Source organism: Ranitomeya variabilis, chromosome 4, assembly GCF_051348905.1.
Source record: "Ranitomeya variabilis isolate aRanVar5 chromosome 4, aRanVar5.hap1, whole genome shotgun sequence".
Taxonomy (NCBI): Eukaryota; Metazoa; Chordata; class Amphibia; order Anura; family Dendrobatidae; genus Ranitomeya; species Ranitomeya variabilis.
Genome location: NC_135235.1, coordinates 723,969,572 through 723,994,031, shown reverse-complemented (window position 1 = coordinate 723,994,031; position 24,460 = coordinate 723,969,572). Strand labels below are relative to the sequence as shown.

The 24,460-nt window shown below is 45.2% G+C and overlaps 1 protein-coding gene across 1 annotated transcript in view; it reads right to left on the bottom strand.

The window, feature by feature from the left end:
* Positions 1 to 1,809: 1,809 nt before the first annotated feature.
* Positions 1,810 to 24,460, bottom strand: part of LOC143766672 (gastrula zinc finger protein XlCGF66.1-like) — a 33,686-nt gene continuing 11,035 nt past the window's right edge. The window contains exons 6-8 of the mRNA XM_077254524.1: positions 24,337 to 24,434; positions 24,060 to 24,150; positions 1,810 to 7,608 (exon numbers count right to left, since the gene is read on the bottom strand). Coding sequence (XP_077110639.1) covers positions 6,680 to 7,608; positions 24,060 to 24,150; positions 24,337 to 24,434 — 1,118 coding nt within the window. The 3' untranslated portion in view covers positions 1,810 to 6,679. The remainder of the gene's footprint in view (positions 7,609 to 24,059; positions 24,151 to 24,336; positions 24,435 to 24,460) is intronic.

The window sequence follows — 24,460 nt, the reverse complement described above, 5'->3', positions numbered from 1 at the left end:
GACAAATTCAATACAAGTTAAGACAATTTAAACAGTGACATTAGGAGTGAGGTCCCTGCTCGCAAGCTTACAATCTACAAGGAAATGGTGGGACACAATAGGTGAAAAGTGCTTGTTATTTCAGGTCTGGCAATTATAATAAATAGGGATTTTCATATAAAGCTGCATGATCCGGTCATCAGCCCGTGTGTTTAAGGCTAGGTTCACATTGCGTTAGGGCAATCCGTTTAGTGCATACGCTAGCAGATTGTGCTAACGCAATGTCCCAAAAGGGATCGCGTTTGGCGATCCCGCTAGCGCAGATACCCAGGAACGGACCTCAGACGCTTCAAGCAGCGTTCGAGGTCCGTCCGAAACTAACGGGACATCGCTAGCGCGTGCCAAAAATGGCATGCGCTAGCGATGCGCTAGAGATCCGTTAGCACATTGCATTCAATGGGTGAGCTAACGGACCCATTACATGGCGTTAATTGCGACAATTGCGCCATGTAACGGAGTCCGCTAGCGGACACCCATTAACGCAATGTGAACCTAGCCTAAGTGCAATAGTCAAGTATCAAGTGCAGTTATCATGTGCATGGAGGGTGTAAATAATATGGGCGCGTGGGGAAAGGAATGCCGATTTGGATTATGTGCTTGGATAGTCTCAGAGATATTGCATTCTGCTATTATAAATCATTTTCCAGATTCAATACCTCAGAGCTTGCTGCGACTTGTTGTACCATGTGCTTAGTCACACAAAGGGGCCAGCTGGCTTGCAGCTGCAGAAGATTTCACACCATTGTGTCAAGAGCTTCAAAAGGTACCGTCACATTAAACGACGCTGCAGCGATATTGACAACGATGCCGATCGCTGCAGCGTCGCTGTGTGGTCGCTGGAGAGCTGTCACACAGACAGCTCTCCAGCGACCAACGATGCCAAAGTCCCCTGGTAACCAGGGTAAACATCGGGTTACTAAGCGCAGGGCCGCACTTAGTAACCCGATGTTTACCCTGGTTACCAGTGTAAATGTAAAAAAAAACAAACACTACATACTTACATTCCGGTGCCTGTCGCATCTGCTTCCCTTCCCTGCACTGTGTGAGCGCCGGCCCTAAAGCACAGCGGTGATGTCACCGCTGTGCTTTGCCTTTCGGCCGGCACTGACACATTCAGTGCAGGAAGCTCTGAGCAGCAGCGCGGATGCCGGGGGACGTGACAGACATCAGATGGTGAGTATGTAGTGTTTTTTTTTTACTTTTACAATGGTAACCAGGGTAAATATCGGGTTACTAAGCGCAGGGCCGCGCTTAGTAACCCGATATTTACCCTGGTTACCATTGTAAAACATTGCTGGCATCGTTGCTTTTGCTGTCAAACACGACGATACATGCCGATCTGACGACCAAATAAAGTTCTGGACTTTCAGCAACGACCAGCGATATCACAGCAGGATCCAGATCGCTGCTGCGTGTCAAACACAACGATATCGCTATCCAGGACGCTGCAACGTCACGGATCGCTATCGTTATCGTTGCAAAGTCGCTTAGTGTGAAGGTACCTAAAGAGCTTGAGTTAATTAAAGGTAAACAATGATCCTGAAGAATGAATGCCAAGGGTGGGGGCACATTTCAGGAGCGGAGAGATATTTACTTTGTCCCTCACAGTCTTCCAGAGTATATTGCAGTCCCTCTGTGGAGACATTGGGGTCAGCGTGTGCTCTAGTCCGCTAGCCGAAATCGCACGGACCAGAGCTCATCCCACTGAATGCCCGCTCTTTTTACCATGTGCATAACACTACTCAGACAACACAGGATGAGGATAAAACAATGTGGCAATTCTTTATTGAACCACAAAACAGGCAAATAACACATAGATAAGTATTATGAATATTCGCGCTGATACACCTAGGTAAAATAGAAAAATGACTGGTGAACAGTGTGAGCTAGCTTTGGGCCTTGTAGAGCTAGCTTTGGGCCTTGTACCTGTTCACACCAGTCAGTACAAAGAGGACCCATAAGATAGTATAACATATAGAATGATCTGTGGGCAGTGTGAATAAAAGGGGGGAAGTGAACAGGATTAAAATACTGTAGACCTTGTGCCTATTCACACTAGTTTAATTGTGAAAGATGCCCAGTTAGTTGTTCATGCATATAAATACTGGTAGGTACTGTTAGATAAAAGGGCTGTATTCATTAACCCCTATTTCCACAAGAAAAAGTTATGCAATTATACACAATAAAGAACAATACATATTCATTATAATGCACGGGGTCTATTAAAGGTAGATGTTTCAAGTCACCATATGCTGTGTCAGACCCCCATGTTTTTCAACAAAATGTTTAGAGAAAGGGTGGCCTGTTTTCCGAAATGCATTGGTTTGAATGGTCATTACTACGTTACGTACCTCTTTCAAGTCACGCGGATATCACCTGGTCTAACACATCACACAGGCCCTGCTCCAGCCGCAGCAATTGCCTTACAGGCACGTGGAGTACACAGGAACTGAGAAGCGTCATCGGAACCTGCACTAGCCACAACGATCGCAGTATCGAGGCGCAGCACCGAGGCACTGTGACAGGACCCACCGCTGATCTTAGAAGATACTGAACAGAGATTTGCTGGCACTGGCCGAGGCAGCTCTCCGCTATTTCTTTTGTGCAATTGCCTGCAGGCAACAATCCAAGGAAGACATTTGACCCTTCAGTGCTGAGACTGAGCCATATTCTATACGGTAGCAGTCAGACTACTGCTTTTACCGTACCAACATCTACCTTTTATACACTGTGCAGCATAATGAACATGCATTGTTCTTTACTGTGAAATTCGAAAAATATGGAGTCAAAACTACTGTGTACAAAATACAAAAAAGCATTTATTAAAATAGCAATGTCACATAATAAAGTAAAAGTTACAAAAGTACAATTAGATACATATAACCATCACATGGGTATCAAAAGCAAGAAGGACACAGGTAAAGAGTCCAGAAAACCACACTGATAAAGTAAAGGCCGACCACAGGGTTCAAGTTCTTAAGGCTAGTAAGCCTTATAATGAAGTATATGTATGTCTTAAAAAATGCTAGTCAGATAAATGAGCCTAAGATTGATCCTCAACCATAATGGTCGCAGTCTGGAAGTGGACTGCCAGCCCCTCTTCCACACTGCGACCAATATGGGTGAGGATCAATCTTGGGCTAATTGATCTGACTAGAGGTTTTTTAAGACATACATATACTTCATTATACAGCGTATTAGCCTTAAGAACTTGAATCCTCTGGTCGGACTTTACTTTATCGGTGTTATTTATTTATTAAATGCTTTTTTGTATTTTGTAGACAGTAGTTTTTCAAATTTTGCATGTAATTAGGAGTTCCTGTCAATATTTCCAGATTTTGTACGACACTTTTATTGCTCTGGTCTATATATTTACATTGTTCTTTATTGTGTATTTGTGGAAATAGGGGTTAATGAATACAGCCCTTTTATCTAACAGTACCTACCAGTATTTATATGCACAACTAACTTTTACAATTAAACTAGTGTGAATAGGCACAAGGTCTACAGTATTTTAATCCTTGTCCCTACCCACCATTATCCACACTGCCCACAGATCATTCTATATGTTATACTATCTTATGGGTCCTCTTTGTACTGACTGGTGTGAACAGGTACAAGGCCCAAAGCTAGCTCACACTGTTCACCAGCCAATTTTACCAAGGTGTATCAGCGCAAATATTCATAATACTTTAGTTTTCCGGTAATTGTCTTATTCGCTGCAGATAAAACCTTAACACTTGCACCGCTATTTTCATTTTATACTTCTAAATAACACATAGAACAGTACCAGCAAAATACCCAAGATGGTGCAAATTACAGTCTCACCCACTGACTCGCTGAGATAAGAGCAGCTGTGGCATCAGAGCTTCCAGTGCCAACTACCTCGACCTCTCCTTCGGACAGAGAGGAGGTAACGACAAGCTGAGGAAGCCGACAGTCCATTGAGGTACAAGGCCAGGTGCCGGGAAGGTCACAACCTGGCTTCTCCGAACAAATCCATGGAGCCAGGTGACCGGTGAGTCCCATTCCTGGCTTTCACAAATGTATCCACGGGCCTCCGGTGACCGGTGGGTCCAAATCCTGACTACCCCAAATGCATTCACGGGTTCAGTGATTGTCAATGAAGCAGATGTATATTCTTTCAGCCGAGGCCTGGCTGGCATCCAGTAGAATGTCAGATCTGTGTCACTCGTGATAGAGCCACGATCTGGCAGCTATCCTGTAAAGTGTTCCTAGCTGTGGTTATGTAAAGAGTCTCTGGTTCTTTGGATCTCTTGGCTGTCTGGATGTATATTATTATAGGCAGTATCCCACTAATATAGCTCACAACTGTTGTCTTTCAAGCCAGCATCCAGAGGTCAAGAGGAAGACGTGATGAGGTTAACTGGTTTCATTTGACCATTTAATCTACTTGCATAGTTCTTATTCCTTTGTTTTGTAAGTCAACAAGCCACAGGACCCACACAAAGGTCATTCAATAAATAAAGCAAACATCCATTGTTCAATGACCCTGCATCAGTGTCTTGCAAAGAAAGCAGACAATAAGTTGTAGGTGCTGATGTAAGAGGCAAACATTAGCCATTTAAAATGATCAAAAATCAACGTTTAAGACTCATGACAACAGCGTATGGTTTTTGACCAACTGAAGAACAATTGCAAAAATTCAAAAGTCGTCATATAGATAACAGTCTATTCCTCCTGGCTTACTGAAAATAGACATCTGGTTAATTAAAATAAAATGTGTCATCATACCCTCATTTAAATTTTTGCTAGACCTTGCACTTAGTGCATAGACTTTATGAGTCTAGAAGTCCCACTTCCTAACAATTTTAAAAGAATGTTTATGAGACCCTCCTTTATGTCTAATACAGGGAGTATCAGAGTCCTTCTTCCTTCTACTTTTTGGAATTTCTTGCACTGTCCGCATGGGATTTGTGATTTTCAGAGTCCCTTCATAAATTAAACAGGATGTGTCTCACTATGTCACACACCACATGTCCAGATAAGGTATTAAAATAGTAAAATTACATTTACAGTGAATGCTTTTTTCACCATTGAAATCAATGAGAAAATGGAAAAATGCAGCAAAGAGGCTACATGTAAACACAAACTAAGGGGTGAAGGAAGCTTATTTTTTCTCTTTTTTTAAATTGCCTTATATACTGTACAAGAACGAATGTTTTTATTTGGAAAAAAAGTGGCGTAATACTCCGACAACATTGATCCCAAAAGTGACCTGAGAGTCAGAGATGCATCCAGCCATCTTCCCCATGCTGTTCTCATTCCAATTTAGCGCAGTTTTCATCCATTTCAGCAATTCTCCTGCCCCCTCAGTCTTCCTGGAAAAGTCTGCTGAGCATGCGACCTGTTGACTCAAATATCGAGCACTGAAGTATTTTAGTGCTCTCTCATCGCTAATAATGACTGCTATCTGTGTGGGATTTTTGATGTTTAAAAGGGTTGTCCACTACTAGGGCAACCCCTTCTTATTCCTCATGATTTTTTACTTGTTTAACCCCTTAAGAACCAGGGTTATTTCCGTTTTTGTGTTTCCATTTTTTGCTCCCCTTCTTCACACAGCCATAGCTTTTTTATTTTTCCGTCAGTATGGCCATGTGAGGACTTGTTTTTTGTAGGACAAATTGTACTTTTGAAAGGCATCATTGATTTTACCATACCATGTAAGGGAAAATGGGAAAAAAATCCAAATGCGGTGAAATTTTAAGAAAAGTGCAATTCCACAACAGTTTTTTTAATTTTTATCTTACCATGTTCACTAAATTCTAAAACTGACCTGACATTATGATTCTCCAGGTCATTACAAGCTCACAGACACTAAACTTTTTTATTTAAGTGGTGAAAAAAAATCCAAAGTTTGTAAAAAAGAAAAAAAAAATGTTGCCATTTTCCGAGACCCATAGCGTCTCCATTTCTCGGGACCTGGGGCTGGATGAGGGCTTATTTTTGTGCACCGGTCTGATGTTTTTATTTATACCATTTTGGTGTAGATACGATCTTTTGATTGCCAGTTAATGCATTTTTTTGCATTTGATTGCAATGTTGCAGCGACCAAAAAAACATAATTCTGGCGTTTCAATTTTTTTTCTCGCCAGACCGTTTACTGATTGGATAATTTCTTTTTATATATTGACAGAGCGGGCGATTCTGAATGCAGTGATCCCAAATATGTGTATATTTGTTTTTTTATTTTTTTTTTTTTAATGGGGCGAGAGGGGGTGATTTAAACTTTTATATTTTTGTATTTTTTAGTATTTTCAAAAACATTTTTTTTTACTATCTATCTGCTCCAATAGTCCCCATGGGAGACTAGAAGCTGCACTTGTCTGATTGCTTCTGCTACATAGAGCAGGGCTGCAGCCCTGCTCTATGCAGCAGATATGCTCACTTGCCATGAGCCTGGGCGATGCTCATAGCTATACAGCTATGACAACCACAGGAGTCTCCTGCTGACCCCGGGTTGTTATGCCAACCCATTAGCGACCAGCGGTCATGTGGGAGGATTCTATCCATCATTGGATGTTAAGGGGTTAAAATAAAAATATTTATTGTCACCTCCCATGCTGGAGGGGCTTCTCCCCTGTGTGGATTCTATGATGTTTAACAAGTTGTGATTTCTTCACAAAACGTTTTCCACATTCTGAACAGGAAAAGGCTTCTCCCCTGTGTGAATTCTCTGGTGCCTAACCAAATCTGATTTCTGGTTAAAATATTTTCCACATTCTGAACAGGAAAAAGGCGTCTGCCCTGTGTGAATTCTCTGGTGCTTAACCAAATCTGATTTCCGGATAAAACATTTCCCACACTCTGAACAGGAAAAAGGCTTCTCCCCTGTGTGAATTCTATGGTGCTTAACCAAAGCTGTTTTCTGGTTAAAATATTTTCCACATTCTGAACAGGAAAAAGGTTTCTCCCCTGTGTGGGTTCTCTGGTGTCTAACAAGATGTGATTTCGTCACAAAACATTTTCCACATTCTGAACAGAAAAAAGGCTTCTCCCCTGTGTGGAGTCTCTGATGTTCGATAAGTTGTGATTTGTGTGCAAAACATTTTCCACATTCTAAACATGAAAAAGGCTTCTCCCCTGTGTGAGTTCTATGGTGGTCATCAAGAGTCCCTTTCTTATTAAAACATTTCCCACATTCTGAACATGAAAAAGGCATATCCCCTGTGTGGTTTCTCAGGTGGATATCAAGATTAAATTTCTGGATAAAACATTTCCCACATTCTGAACAGGAAAAAGGCTTTTCTCCTGTGTGGATTCTTTGGTGTCGATCAAGATGATGTTTAAAGTTAAAACATTTCCCACATTCTGAACATGAAAAGGACTTCCTTGCTTTAGGAGCAGTTTGTTTTTTAATGCCTCTTTTGGGTCTTGGATTTTCCTTAGTAGTCGGTAGTGAATCAGATGACAGATCTTTGCTGCGAAGGGATGATGGTATATCTGGAGTAATGGCATTCACTTCAATTGTATCCTGTGAGATCTCAAGATCATCTGATTTTAAAATTGAAGATGTCAGCTGTCCCTCTGATCTCCAGGTACAGTCATCTGTCAAGAATAAAACCAATTATTTTTCAATAAAATGTCCTTGAACTTTATATTTTTGAACATTTCTCCTAAAACTGTCTGTAAAAATGGTAAGTTGATGTACGGTATATACTCGAGTATAAGTAGAGGTTTTCAGCACATTTTTTTTGTGCTGAAATCACCCCCCTCAGCTTATACTCGAGTGAGGTGTCCAGAACATGGAGGGGGAGAGGCAGCGGCGGAGCCTGGTGGTTGACGCTGTGTGCTAATTAATACTCACTGCCCCACACACATAGTTCTGGCATTGGGAGCGGTGAGTATTGCAGAAGCTGTGCTCTGCTTGTGAGCAGCGCATGATGTCCCGGCCATGCGATGCTTACAAGCATAAAGCAGCTGCTGGCATCGAGACAAGACACTGCGAGGGAGCGAAGGAAGGTAAGTGTAATGGTTTATTTGTTTTATGTTTTTTGATGGGGGCCAATCATACAAGGATAGGGATGGGGCGATGCATACAAGGATAGGGATGGGGCCGTGCATACAAGGATAGGGATGGAGCCGTGCATACAAGGATAGGGATGGGGCCGTGCATACAAGGATAGGGATGGGGCCGTGCATACAAGGATAGTGATGGGGACATGTATACAAGGATAGGGATGGGGCCATGCATACAAGGATAGGGATGGGGCCATGCATACAAGGATAGGGATGAGGCCTTGCATACAAGGATAGGGATGGGGCCGTGCATACAAGGATACGGGTGGAGCCATGCATACTAGGATAGGGATGAGGGCATGCATACAAGGATAGGAATGGAGACATGCATACAAGAATAGGGACGGAGCCGTGCATACAAGGATAGGGATGGGGCCGCGCACACAAGGATAGGGATGGGGCCGCGCACACAAGGATAGGGATGGGGCCGTGCATACAAAAATAGTGATGGGACCATGCATACAAGCATAGGGATGGGGCCATGCATACAATCATAGGGATGGAGCCGTGCATACAAGGATAGGGGTGAGGAAACAATGCATACCCGGCTTATACTAGAGTCAATACGTTTCCCAGTTTTATTAGGTAAAATTAGGTGACTCGGCTTATACTCGAGTATATACGGTATGTATATGAGTATTGCGGAAGCTGTGCTCTGCTTGTGAGCAGCGCATGACGTCGCTGCCATGCAATGCTTACAAGCATAAAGCAACTGCTGGCATCGAGACAAGACGCTGCAAGGGAGCAAAGGAAGGTAAGTGTAATGTTTTTTTTTTGTTTTTTTTGATGGGGGCCAATCATACAAGGATAGGGATGAGGCCATGCATACTAGGATAGGAATGGGGACATGCATACAAGGATAGAGATGGGGCCATGCATACAAGGATAGGGATGAGGCCATGCATACAAGGATAGGGGTGGAGCCATGCCTACAAGAATAGGGATGGTGCCACGCATACAAGGATAGGGATGGGGCCATGCATACTAGGATAGGAATGGGGACATGAATACAAGGATAGAGATGGGGCCACGCATACAAAAATAGTGATGGGACCATGCATACAAGGATAGGGATGGGGGCCAATCATACCAGGATAGGGATAAGGAGCCTTGCATACAAGAATAGGGATGAGGAGCCTTGCATACAAGGATAGGGATGAGGAGCCACGCATACAAGGATAGGGATGAGGGGACAATGCTTATGCAGCGCCCCAGAGTCCTGGTCGTTGCAGTACTGTGGCTCCGCCGCTAAGGGGGGCTATGGTACGTCTGATGGCACTGAAGGAGTTCATCTGACCAGGTATCACATACACCAATACATTTCACAGTCGGGCCTCCAGGGGGAGCTAAGGGTGCTATTTATTAGGCCACTCCTCACCGTGTGGGTAAACTGGGGGTCAGGCAGGAAGTTAGACAGAAAGCTGACTGGGTTGGAACCAAGCAACACCTGGTGGCAGAGGGTGTTGTGGGGGGAAGATTCGGTAGGGTCCCTGTCAGGTTTGGGACCCTAACAGAGGACTGGCAACAAGAAAGAACGTCACGGGACCGTGCCTGCTCAGCATAGCGGCGGTGCCCTAAGAAAGGATCAGAAGCGAGATATATTGTGCTGAGTGAGAAACGAGATCAAAGCAAGAAGGAGAATACCAGTAGGGGTCGTGCTGTAAGACCGAGGCAACATCCTACTGAGGCACACAACCGGCGGCCGGAACGCCGAGGAAGTATTCATATATCTAGCTCCAAGCAATACTTCAAACCAACGGCAGGACAGTCAGTCACAGGCGGGCTGTCTCACCTAAATCACCTATGCAGACATAGGGGACAACCTGTGGAGAGGGGCGACTCTAGGGTCCCGGAAGAGCTCCGAGCTTACCCGTCATATGGGTGCGTCCCAACCATAACACCGGGAGGGACGGAGGATTAGCAGAACATCATCTAATCGAGTTGTTGTGAGGGAACACGAGAAACAGACAACAGTTGTGGGGACTATCCCGTAAGCACAGCAGGGGAGGACCACAACACATAGCGCTAGCAGGAAGGCACAGATTTCCACCTGCAAAGGGAACTCTGGAGGTGCCATCGGACCGGCCGGACTTGCGCAGCCTGGTGAACCGTATTCCGGACTGAGGACCCAGAGACCTTCAGTAAAGAGGTAAAGAGACTGCAACCTGGTGTCCTCGTTATTTACTGCACTGCACCACCACCACTATCCACTTCTATTACTGTACGCCCCTCAGCAGGGTCACGGACCGGGTCTAGCCACCGTGACAACCCCAGAGCAGAGACTCAGAGGCCCGGTACCGGGTACCCCTCGGCCCTGCGGCAGTGGGGGCGCTACAACTACCCAGCTAATACTCGAGTCAATAAGTTTCCCACTTTTTTTAGGTAAAATTAGGTGACTCGGCTTATACTCGGGTCGGCTTATACTCGAGTATATACGGTATGTAAAAAAAGCTTTATTGATTTATTCTCATTTGCACAAGGAAAGACTAGAAGCAATGGGATGAAACTGAAGTGGAGGAGACACAGATTGGATGTTAGAAAAAAAAAACTTTTGACAGTGAGGGTGATCAATGAGTGGAACAGGCTGCCATGAGAGGTGGTGAGTTCTTCTCCAATGGAAATGTTCAAATAGCAATATGACTTTTATAAAAAAAAATCCATCTATATCCACTTTCACAAAGCAAATCTTCCCGTCGCTTCTGAGCCTTTCAGTGTGCCCAAATCAAAATTAGGACCCATGTAGTTGTCATTATTATTGTGAGAAGAACCCACTTAATTTATGGTGTGTGAGTAATAAAATGGTATATTCGCAGTTTTCACTCTCCAACATCCACTGCGCGCTAATTTTTGGAAAGTGGCTGTGGAGTCAAAATAGTCACTACTATAGATTAATTCACTGAAGGATAATGTAGCACCCCAGGAAACCGGTTGCTACAGTGATGTTGCTTTTCCTTCGGGGAAGGTAATGTCATGATCAGAGGCAAGGGAGTTCTCTTCACCAGGTAAGGCACCTACATGCAACACATTCTGAATCCAGGCCAGTAGGAGGAGCTCAAGACCCCGATTCCGGGGAGCGTCCCCCAGCTAGATGTATCCTGACCTGGAGGAGGAGTTAGGTTAGTTGGAGAGGAACACTGAAGTGGAAGGACGTCTAGGAGAGCTGCAGAGCAGGAGAGAGGTCTGACAGCCACGAGGGAGCTGCAGCCTCTGGGAAAGGAGAAAGAACCTGGAGGGTTGGATGTGGAGTACCTGGAGAGGAAAGGAGCAAAGGAGAGGAACAGGGCTCAGAGGGGAACTGTGACCGGGCACCCTCAAAGCCGAAGCGCAGGAACAAGGTACCAGGAGCCCGAGGCTTTTGTGGAACTCTAGGACACAGAGCAGAACCGGAGGGCCAGGAAGTGTATGTAATTGGCCCACACCTCGCCTGAGACGCAGCAGCACCTAAGGAGCCTGGGGCATGATAAAGACCCTGTAAAACAGCTCGAGTTGCCCGTCGGGCAGGTACCTGTCCCAGGACTGGGGGAAAGTGGAGGACCCTGTAGGAAACTTCAGGCAGCAGGGACTTCGTCTTTAAGAGGCGCTAGAGGAAAGGCTCACGGACCTCACCTGGAGAAGGGGACCCTCCATTGCCTCTGAGCTGGCCGGGCCATACCACCACCCGTGCCTGGTACCCTGGACTGTGGTCAGCCAACTGCAGTAAACCAGGTAAAGACTTACAACTTGTGTCCTATCTTTATTCACTGGCACATACCATCCACGCCTTAAATCTTAGTACCCTGCTTCACCTGTGGGAAGTGTAACATCAGTGCTGCCACAACATCCCCCAGAGGCAGGGCCAGTTTTAGACAAAGTGGGGCCCTAGGCAAAAATTTAAAGTGGGGCCCCAAATGATAACATTGTAAAATCACACAAACATTTAGGTTACATTACATGAGCAGGATGCGGACACAGTTGGTGGAGGGGCCTTATATCGGCCAACAGGTCTGCCACTATTAGCTGTATGCAGGGGTGTTGCTAGGGTCAGAAAAGATTGGGGGCCCCAAGACAAAAAGTTACCCCCAACCCCCTCTTAATTTTTTTTTAACACCACAGATAATACAGTGATAACTCTCTGAGTACAGATAATGTATTAGATGTCACCTGCAGTCCTATGCAACACCAGAGATAGCAGTGATAACTCTCTGAGTACAGATAATTTAGCATATATCACATGCAGTCCTATGTAACACCACAGACAGCCATAGCGCTTCAGAGTAGGACTATGTTCACATGCAGCATTTTTTTCAGTAGCCAAAACCTTTTCTATTAGCAGTAAAAATGTTGTGTTCAAAGCACCTGTTTTTCCGCTTGTTTTGTGGTGTTCTTCACACTTTTTTCAGCTTTTTTTTGGAGTGAGGATGTTTGCTTTGTCTACAGTATGTTTAAGACCACATTCATACGATCAGTATTTGGTTAGTATTTCACATCAGTATGTGTAAGCCAAAACCAGGAGGGTGAGAAATACAGAAGTGGTGACGTGTTTCTCAGGGTATGTGCACACGCTGCGGATTTTGCTGACGATCTGCAGCAGTTTTCCATGCGTTGTACAGCACCATGTAAACGTATGGAAAACAAAATCCGCCATACACATGCTACGGAAAATACCACGCGGAAACATGGAAAAACAAACATGGAAAACAAAATCCGCCATACACATGCTACAGACAATACCACGCGGAAACACGGAAAAACAAACATGGAAAACAAAATCCGCCATACACATGCTACGGAAAATACCACGCGGAAACGCTGCGTGGTATTTTCTGCAGCATGTCCATTATTTGTGCAGATTCCGCGTTTTACACCTGCTCCATAATAGAAATCCGCAGGTGTAAAAACGCAGGTGAAATCCGCGGTAATTCTGCGTTTTACCTGCAGATTTTTAGGAATCTGTGTGGAAATATCCGCAGCAGATTCCACAATGTGTGCACATAGCCTCCTTGTTCCACTGCTGTTTCTGCATTACAAATACTGAATATGTGAATGAGACCTAATAGTTTAATTCACCAAAACCACTTACAAAATTGCAGTGAAAAATGCCGTTGCAATATCTGCAGCTTTTTTATTCTTTCATTGCTTTATACGAGTGAGAACACACTGAAAGAACTGACACGCTACAGATTTAAAAAGCGCTACAGTTCTGAAATCCAGTCAGAAAACAAACAAGCGCCTGCAGGAGATTTCGGAAATCTCCTATGTTTTGCTGGCACTTTATAAAGCAGCTTTTCGCCATGTTCATATGCAGAATTTTTGCATCTCTTTCTTCTGCAAATAAGAAGTTTACAGCATTTTACAGCACAAGCAAAAACTGAGATTTTCAGAAATCTCCTGCACACCCTTTCATTTTCTCCTGACTGAATTTCACAACTGCAGCCTTTTTTAAATCTGCAGCGTGTCGCTTTCAGCAATTTTTTTCACCCGTAGAAAGCAATGAAAAAGTTTAAAAAAACTGCTGCAACGTTGTTTTTCACCGCGTTTTTGGTGAATAAACCTAACTTTATTAAACATGTACTGTAGACAAAATGCATACTGTAAAAAACAAACAGCAAAAGCTCTAAGGGTGTGTGTCCACAGTCAGTAAATGCTGCAAGTTGGCTGCTGTGTACTTGTGCAGCGTCCAAACCGCAGCGGCCAGATGTTACAGTATAGTGGATGGGATTCCAAGAAATTCCATCTCTACTGTGTGTACACTGACACCCGCACCTCACCTGCGGAGATGGACATGGGGCGCGTCTGTCCAGGCTGCAGCATGCCAATTTATATGGCGTAGGCGCGAGTCTCTACAAGAGAAATCTCTCCAGTGCAATGTATAGGACGCGGTGATTCCGCACAGATCAATGAACACACGCGGAATCACCTGTGTTCAAAACATGGCAGCATTTGGACGCAGCACATGTCCGCTGCATCCAAGGGGCTTGTTATGGACCTGGTGGTTAGGAGCACCCGGAAAGACCTGATGGTTAAACTATAACACAGGACAAGCTCTGGGAAGTGGGAGCTCTGCTGACCGCAACCCCTAATCCTATCAACACACACTAGAAATAGCCGTGGAGCGTACCTAACTCTGCCTAGACGCCTCTTCACAGCCTAAGAGCTAACTACCCCTAAAGATAGAAAATAAAGCCTACCTTGCCTCAGAGAAATTCCCCAAAGGAAAAGGCAGCCCCCCACAAATATTGACTGTGAGTTAAGATGAAAGTCACAAACACAGGAATGAAACAGGTTTCAGCAAAGGAGGCCAGACTTCACTAAACAGACTAAGGATAGAAAAGGTATCTTTGCGGTCAGCACAAAAAACTACAAAAAAAACACGCAGAGTGTGCAAAAGAGACCCCCGCACCGACTCACGGTGCGGAGGTGCCACTCTGCATCCCAGAGCTTCCAGCTAGCAAGGCAATATCATGATAGCAAGCTGGACAAGAAAACAATGATAAACAAATAAACTAGCAGGGACTTAGCTTCTGCTGGAGTAGACAGGTCATCAGAAAGATCCAAGAGAGATCTGAACCAGTACTACGACCTTGACAGCTGGCATCAAGTAACGATCTGAGTGAAGTTAAATAGAGTAGCCAGCCTAGGACTAAACGAGGTCAGCTGAGGAAGGAACCTCAGAACCAGCAGCTCCACTCACAGCCACCAGAGGGAGTCCATGGACAGAACTCGCCGAAGTACCATTCATGACCACAGGAGGGAGTTCAAGAACAGAATTCACAACAGTACCCCCCCCCTTGAGGAGGGGTCACCGAACCCTCACCAGAGCCCCCAGGCCGATCAGGACGGGCCAAATGAAAGGCACGAACTAGATCGGCAGCATGAACATCAGAGGCAACAACCCAGGAATTATCTTCCTGACTTAACCCTTCCACTTGACCAGGTACTGAAGTTTCCGTCTCGAAATACGAGAATCTAAAATCTTCTCCACCACATACTCCAACTCCCCCTCAACCAACACCGGGGCAGGAGGGTCAACGGAGGGAACCATAGGCGCCACATATCTCCGCAATAACGACCTATGGAACACATTATGGATGGCAAAAGAAGCTGGAAGGGCCAAACGAAATGACACAGGATTGAGAATTTCAGAAATCTTATAAGGACCAATGAAAAGAGGCTTAAACTTAGGAGAAGAAACCTTCATAGGAACATAACGAGAGGACAACCAAACCAAATCCCCAACACGAAGTCGGGGACCAACACAGCGACGGCGGTTAGCGAAACGTTGAGCCTTCTCCTGGGACAATGTCAAATTGTCCAATACGTGAGTCCAAATTTGCTGCAACCTGTCCACCACAGAATCTACACCAGGGCAGTCCGAAGGCTCAACCTGCCCTGAAGAAAAACGAGGATGGAAACCAGAATTACAGAAAAAAGGCGAAACCAAAGTAGCCGAGCTGGCCCGATTATTAAGGGCGAACTCAGCCAAAGGCAAGAAGGACACCCAGTCATCCTGATCAGCAGAAACAAAGCATCTCAGATATGTTTCCAAAGTCTGATTGGTTCGTTCGGTTTGGCCATTTGTCTGAGGATGGAAAGCTGAAGAAAAAGACAAATCAATGCCCATCTTAGCACAAAAGGACCGCCAAAACCTTGAAACAAACTGGGAACCTCTGTCCGACACGATGTTCTCCGGAATGCCATGCAAACGAACCACATGCTGGAAAAATAATGGAACCAAATCAGAGGAGGAAGGCAATTTATGCAAGGGTACCAAATGGACCATCTTAGAGAAGCGATCACAAACCACCCAGATGACCGACATCCTTTGAGAGACAGGGAGATCTGAAATAAAATCCATGGAAATATGCATCCAGGGCCTTTTCGGGACCGGCAAGGGCAAAAGCAACCCACTGGCATGAGAACAGCAGGGCTTAGCCCGAGCACAAGTCCCACAGGACTGCACAAAAGAACGCACATCCCGTGACAAGGAAGGCCACCAAAAGGATCTAGCCACCAAATCTCTGGTACCAAAGATTCCAGGATGACCAGCCAACACCGAACAATGAACCTCAGAGATAACTCTACTAGTCCATCTATCAGGGACAAACAGTGTCTCCGCTGGACAACGGTCAGGTCTATCAGCCTGAAACTCCTGCAGCACCCACCGCAAATCAGGGGAGATGGCAGACAAAATTACCCCCTCTTTGAGAATACCAGCCGGCTCAGGAACTCCCGGAGAATCAGGCACAAAACTCCTTGAAAGGGCATCAGCCTTCACATTCTTAGAACCCGGAAGGTATGAAACCACAAAATCGAAACGGGAGAAAAACAGCGACCATCGAGCCTGTCTAGGATTCAACCGCTTGGCAGACTCGAGATAAGTCAGATTCTTGTCATCCGTTAAGACCACCACGCGATGCTTGGCTCCTTCAAGCCAATGTCGCCACTCCTCGAATGCCCACTTCATAGCCAACAACTCTCGATTGCCCACATCATAATTGCGCTCAGCAGGCAAAAACTTTCTAGAAAAGAAAGCACATGGTTTCATCACCGAGCCATCAGAACTTCTTTGAGATAAAACAGCCCCTGCTCCAATCTCAGAAGCATCCACCTCGACCTGAAACGGGAGCGAAACATCTGGCTGACACAACACAGGGGCAGAAGAAAAAGGACGCTTCAACTCCTGAAAAGCCTCAATGGCCGCAGAGGACCAATTGACCACATCCGCACCTTTCTTGGTCAAATCAGTCAATGGTTTAACAACACTAGAAAAATTAGCGATGAAGCGACGGTAAAAATTAGCAAAGCCCAGGAATTTCTGAAGGCTCTTCACAGAAGTAGGCTGAGTCCAATCATAAATGGCCTGAACTTTAACAGGGTCCATCTCGATAGTAGAAGGGGAAAAAATGAAGCCCAAAAATGAAACCTTCTGAACTCCAAAGAGACATTTAGACCCCTTCACAAACAAGGAATTAGCACGAAGGACCTGGAACACCATTCTGACCTGCTTCACATGAGACTCCCAATCGTCCGAAAAGACCAAAATATCATCCAAATATACAATCATGAATCTATCCAGGTACTTTCGGAAGATGTCATGCATAAAGGACTGAAACACAGATGGAGCATTAGAAAGCCCGAATGGCATCACCAGATACTCAAAATGGCCCTCGGGCGTATTAAATGCTGTTTTCCATTCATCGTCCTGTTTAATACGCACAAGATTATACGCCCCTCGAAGATCTATCTTGGTGAACCAACTAGCCCCCTTAATCCGAGCAAACAAATCAGACAGTAACGGCAAAGGGTACTGAAATTTGATCGTGATTTTATTGAGAAGGCGGTAATCTATACAAGGTCTCAGAGAACCATCCTTCTTGGCCACAAAAAAGAACCCTGCTCCCAACGGTGACGACGACGGGCGAATATGCCCTTTCTCCAAGGACTCCTTTATATAACTCCGCATAGTGGCGTGTTCTGGCACAGACAAATTGAACAGTCGGCCCTTCGGAAACTTACTACCAGGAGTCAAATTAATAGCACAATCGCAATCCCTATGAGGAGGTAGGGCACTGGATTTGGGCTCATCAAATACATCCCGGTAATCCGACAAAAACTCAGGGACTTCAGAAGGATGGGAAGACGAAATTGACAACAGTGGGACATCACCATGTACCCCTTGACAACCCCAACTGGATACAGACATTGATTTCCAATCCAATACTGGATTATGGACCTGTAGCCATGGCAAACCCAAAACGACCACATCATGCAGATTATGCAACACCAAAAAGCGAATATCCTCCTGATGTGCAGGAGCCATGCACATGGTCAATTGAGTCCAGTACTGAGGCTTATTCTTGGCCAAAGGCGTAGCATCAATTCCTCTCAATGGAATAGGATACTGCAAGGGCTCCAAGAAAAAACCACAGCGCCTTACAAACTCCAAGTCTATCAAATTCAGGGCAGCGCCTGAATCCACAAATGCCATAACAGAATAGGACGACAAAGAGCAAATCAGAGTAACGGACAAAAGAAATTTAGGCTGTACCGTACCAATGGTGGCAGACCTAGCGAACCGCTTAGTGCGCTTAGGACAATCAGAGATAGCATGAGTGGAGTCACCACAGTAAAAACACAGCCCATTCTGACGTCTGTGTTCTTGCCGTTCAGCTCTGGTCAAGGTCCTATCACATTGCATAGGCTCAGGCCTCTGCTCAGAAGATACCGCCAAATGGTGCACAGTTTTGCGCTCACGCAAGCGTCGATCGATCTGAATGGCCAAGGATATAGACTCATTCAGACCAGCAGGCGTGGGGAATCCCACCATAACATCCTTAAGGGTTTCAGAAAGACCCTTTCTGAAAATTGCCGCCAGGGCACACTCATTCCACTGAGTAAGCACAGACCACTTTCTAAACTTCTGACGCAAGGGAAAATGCCCAGTCTTGAGGGTCTCCACGTAACAAAGAAATAATGATTTTTACTTGCTGAATGGGGTCACCAGAGGAGCGGGGTTTCAAAGCAAGAAACAGTCTACAATTATTTTTGAAATTCAGGAACTTAGATCTATCCCCAGAAAACAAATCAGGAATTGGAATTCTAGGTTCTAACATCGGATTCTGAACTACATAATCTTGAATGCCTTGTACCCTTGCAGTGAGTTGATCCACACAAGAGGACAGACCTTGAATGTCCATATCTACACCTGTGACCTGAACCACCCAGAGATTTAAGGGAAAAGAAAGACAAAACACACTGCAGAGAAAAAAAAATGGTCTCAGAACTTCTCTTATCCCTCTATTGAGATGCATTAACACTTTACTGGCCAGCTGTACTGTTATGGACCTGGTGGTTAGGAGCACCCGGAAAGACCTGATGGTTAAACTATAACACAGGACAAGCTCTGGGAAGTGGGAGCTCTGCTGACCGCAACCCCTAATCCTATCAACACACACTAGAAATAGCCGTGGAGCGTACCTAACTCTGCCTAGACGCCTCTTCACAGCCTAAGAGCTAACTACCCCTAAAGATAGAAAATAAAGCCTACCTTGCCTCAGAGAAATTCCCCAAAGGAAAAGGCAGCCCCCCACAAATATTGACTGTGAGTTAAGATGAAAGTCACAAACACAGGAATGAAACAGGTTTCAGCAAAGGAGGCCAGACTTCACTAAACAGACTAAGGATAGAAAAGGTATCTTTGCGGTCAGCACAAAAAACTACAAAAAAAACACGCAGAGTGTGCAAAAGAGACCCCCGCACCGACTCACGGTGCGGAGGTGCCACTCTGCATCCCAGAGCTTCCAGCTAGCAAGGCAATATCATGATAGCAAGCTGGACAAGAAAACAATGATAAACAAATAAACTAGCAGGGACTTAGCTTCTGCTGGAGTAGACAGGTCATCAGAAAGATCCAAGAGAGATCTGAACCAGTACTAGGACATTGACAGCTGGCATCAAGTAACGATCTGAGTGGAGTTAAATAGAGCAGCCAGCCTAGGACTAAACGAGGTCAGCTGAGGAAGGAACCTCAGAACCAGCAGCTCCACTCACAGCCACCATTGGGAGTCCATGGACAGAACTCGCCGAAGTACCATTCATGACCACAGGAGGGAGTTCGAGAACAGAATTCACAACAGGGGCTGCCATTTCCGGATCCTCTGCACATACCCTAAAAAATGGGTGTTTTGAAAGCAGTGTTTTTACTGCCAAGAGAGCAGGCTTTGGCTGCAAAAAAATGCACCAAAAAAGCTGATTCCTATGCACACCTGTACTATATATGTGTATGGTTTACCCTTCATTTATTTCTATATAATAAATGCCCTGATTCAGCAGACAATATTCCTGTCTTGTGTCATCCAGACAGTAGTGACAGCAGGTCGCCCTGTCAGATTACCAGCAGTGATTTAGTGATTGGTCAGAGCCTATGCTGATCCCTGCTGTATGTGACTGTGAAACCTGATCCTACAGCAATCAGCACAGAGACCACAGTGAGTAAATCACTGCACTGAGGGGGTCTCAAGGGGGGTTTGAGAGAGACGCTCTGAGACTACAAAGCAATGCACAGCATTATTCACTGCTGAACACTCTCTGGGGATTTCATACAGGGGTTGCAGATGCAGGGCCCCCCTTTTAGGTGGGGGCCCCATGGGTCTGCCTGGTCTGCCTGTGCCAAACGCCGGCCCTGCCCAGAGGACTCCTTAAGGGTATGTGCACACGCTGCAGATTTTGCTGCGGATCCGCAGCATTTACGCAGCTGCGGATCCGCAGCGGTTTCCCATGCATTTACAGTACCATGTAAAGCTATGGGAAATGAAATCCGCAGTGCACATGCTGCGGAAAAAAACACACGGAAATGCAGCGGTTTATTTTCCGCAGCATGTCAATTCTTTGTGCGGAATCCGCAGCGGTTTTTCACCTGCTCCAATAGAAAGCTGCAGGTGAAATCCGCAATAAAAACCACGATAAATCCGCAGGAAAAACCACAGCGGTTTTGCACTGCGGATTTATCAAAACCACTGCGGAAAATTCCGTAATGGAATCCGCAGCGTGTGCACATGGCCTTAATGCAGCGTCAGTCCCACTATTGACCGAACTCCACAGGTGGCATCACGACAGACTTTAAACACTTTTCCCTTAAAACACCGTTCCCCTTTAACATTGAGGCCCAGGGCCACGGACCGGGTCGCAGCCACTGTGACATTCCACCTCAAGACCGGACCCGATACAGAGTGCCCCACTGCCCTGGGGGCGACTCATTATCATTTCCATAATGGAGTTACTTTATGAGGTTTTAAACTGCTCTGGTTTTCTGCATTTTGTCATAGTAAGGCTTGTGAAAATGGTGTGTAGCATCTCGCCTGGGATCCGCACCTGCCACCTCTACTTCTGTCACCAGGCATGGCGTCATTCATTCTGCAGGCAGCACTGGGGATGGAAGAGATATCGGAACCTGAAGCTCTGGATGGTGCAGGCTCTGCTCAGCCACTAAGATTAGGGTTGCTGTGAACTGTAGTGCCATCCAGTCAGGCATTATGGTTGTGTGTGCTGTCCATCTGGAGTAATCTGCTTCCTGCTTTCGCCAATTGGAAAGCACCCCACCCTACTAAAGCTCAAAGCTAATTGCAGGAATATGCCAGATACAGCCTTGTTCTCCTCTGGTTCAGTCATCTGTGCTAAGCTAACGTGACCCCTTAATCTTGCTTCTTATGATTTTGTATTTTCTCTGCCCTCGTGGATCTGACCCAACTACTTGACTATTAATCATCCCACCTCACTCCACAGAACAGCAGGTAACACCATGGCCCAAGCCTCGGGATCTCTGTGTAAGAACAGATCCATGTAAAGAATGTTGAGCAAGGCAATCCTTGGGATCTGCAAAGCTGAGTAGATAGTGCCAAACCTGATTGTGGTAGCCATATTTTGAGCTGCCAGGTAACCAATACATCGTGTCTGGAATCTATTCCAACAAGATATGCATTCAAATAGCTAAATGGCGCTCCTTCCCTTCTTAACCCTGCCATGTGCTCAGACAGTAGTGTATAACCGTATACAGGGTATTGTTGGATTCAAGAGATGTTGGAAAATAATTTGTGAGGTCCATTTGTTTCCTATTATCCTTTGTGAAGAATTCCAAAGTTATTACCACAAAAAGCGACATGTCAGATGCGAAAAATGGGAGTATTTTGGGCAGTAACTACTGTAGTCACAAACTGACTATGGACAATAACACATCTATCAAAATGTTCAAACTCAACAGTCTTCATCAGTAAAATATGAGTAGTGGTATAAACTCTCTGGAGTAATTAGAGTATGGGGCTCGGTGGCTCTTGGCAATCTAAACTATCGTAAGGGCCAAGATGGATGAGTCTCAAGAAAAAATATTAGACATTTAAAGAGAAGTTTTTATAATACTGCAGAGCTGGGGCATCTTCAAATTTAGATCTCCCACATTTGGAAGAGGTAATGGAGACTTTAAAAAAAATTAATAAATACCAGAGAGTTCCAAACTTACAAACTCACCTAACTGAGGCAGGCTGATCCTACCACAATCAAACTATCAACCAGAATGAACATGTTAAAAAAAAACCAAACAAACAAAAAAAAACATAGAACTAAAAATATGTTACATCTCCCCATAAAAAGCATGTACGAGGGGAGAACTCCAACACTAAACTGGAGTTGTACCCATTTATGGTGGACCATTGGAGATACTATGAGTCCTGACCAGAAGAGTAGAGAAAGTATTAGTGCCCCCATTTCAGGAGAGATTGTGCAGTAATCTGAATTCCTTATGATTGAAAACATATCGGAATTTATGATGTGGGGTGAATCTATGAACCAGGACTCGAGCCATGCCAACACATCTCCTGCAGGCGTGAATAAATGTATATTCCAGCCATCAGCCACACACAACTTTAGAGATATATCATGGCACAGGTGTAATGCTTTTTATGTAGTTTATCACAATCCTCCTTGAAATTAGTTAGTTTTTAATACAAACTGAAAAGTCAGGAGAAAGGGAAACTCTGTTGATATTGTACAGAAATTCACACTTGGCCTCACTGCACATTTAATGCTGTTGATCATAAAAGCGAAGTTTGGCCAGAAAGACTGGACCTGGTCTTGTAGGGACCATATGAGCACATTCAGCAGCACAGAAGGGAGAGAAGTTAGATTTATCCAATAAGATATCAGGGTTCTAGGAAGCCAACAGCATCATTACCCTCCGCTTTCTCTTACAGGCCCATCATAATATCTTGTCAGCACATTCTACGTACGTTGTTATTTGGATTTGAAGTCTACAGACCTGGGCAGGTAACGGTCAGCGTGATATAATCCCTGGGGTTAGGTGGATTCTGTGTAAGAAGGTGGCGGGACCCTCGTGTGCCTTCTCTCTCCTGGACTCTGTTCGCACGTTCACATGTGGCACCTCACTGTGTATTACTGTTCATATATTGCAATGTGATGTAACGTTTATATACCATAATGTGAATGTACTCAATGGGTACTGTTTATAGGATTGGGGCTAGAATAGAGGGGGGCACAATAGTGATAGATGATATCATAGAATAGAGACGGAGGTAGGCAGCACGGGGGTTAACTAAAGGGGAGGTACAGCAAGGAGCAGGGAAGTATAATCAGGATACTTCCTGATTAGAGAAAGACACCCGGGCAGCCTTGCCAAGGGCAGGGTGCATGCAGTGTATGAGACAGCTAGAGGTCATGGGGGTAAAGCTGTGGATGGCAATAAGGGGCTGGACAATAGTACAGTCGGGCATCAGCTCAATAGAATCATCCTTAGGGCGGTTCTGGGGTCTACAACTGGGGCGGAAGTCAGTAAGATCGAACTCCCGGCACCTTTGCAAGATGGAATCGGACAAGGGGCTGACAAGGAGCTGGTGATGCAGGAAGTACGGAAGGTACACGGATTGTCCACAGAAATGGCATGGATTGCTGGGAGAGAAGGAGAGGTTATAGAGGAAATGGAGTCTGCCCAGAAGGAAGGGAAAGTGCAAGATATGATGGTTTGTGTGAAATGTGCTGCAAAAGCGATGGGTGCCCATGTTATCAGTAAAGTTGAACTGTTTGAAAAGGACTGTGACACTGCAGTGTTTTATGGAACCTGGAATCCTGAAGCTGGAGTGAAAGAAACCGAGGGATCTGAAATGTGTACTCTGCTGCACACATCACACGCACACACCCAACAGAAAGAACTCTGTATTTCATCTGTGGGGTGCCAGGGTGTGGAAACACTACAGCTCGTTGCCACGACTACCACCCTGGCCGCCTTACACCTGCAGGTTGTAAGCGCTATACAAAAGGGTTTTCACAGTTTCACAAAGCCATTTAAACATTTTCGGATGGAGGAGAATGTTATGCTCTACCGGCAAAATGGGGATCACATGATTGTGCCACGTCCGAACTACACCATTGATAAAGCAGCCACAGCCTGTGACTGAGAAGAATCTGTGACTTCTCTGTAGTTAGTGGTCACTACTCACCTGGGTATTCATATGTAGGAGTCTCCTCTTTATACCGCTCATCACCCCTCACATATGTCTCTGTAGTATTAATATGGGTCAGATCTTCACCCTGAAACAAATATTGTAAAAGTCACAGACAGATGGAGAAGTCACATCTATGATCAGTTCTAATCCTGCGATCTCCACCGTTCTCATGACACCAGTATGAAACATGTAATACTGGTGGATAAAACAAGACTGAGCACAAGGTCTACACATCATAGGAGAGATCTCATGACACCTTCTCTCCATCTACCTGATGATTCTGAGAGACATTGGGATCTTCTTGTTTACAGTCCTGTGGAAGAAGAGGACGGGGACATCTCTCGGGTGTTGTCCTCTTACTGGATAGATCTGGAGGAAACATGCACAGGGACTGA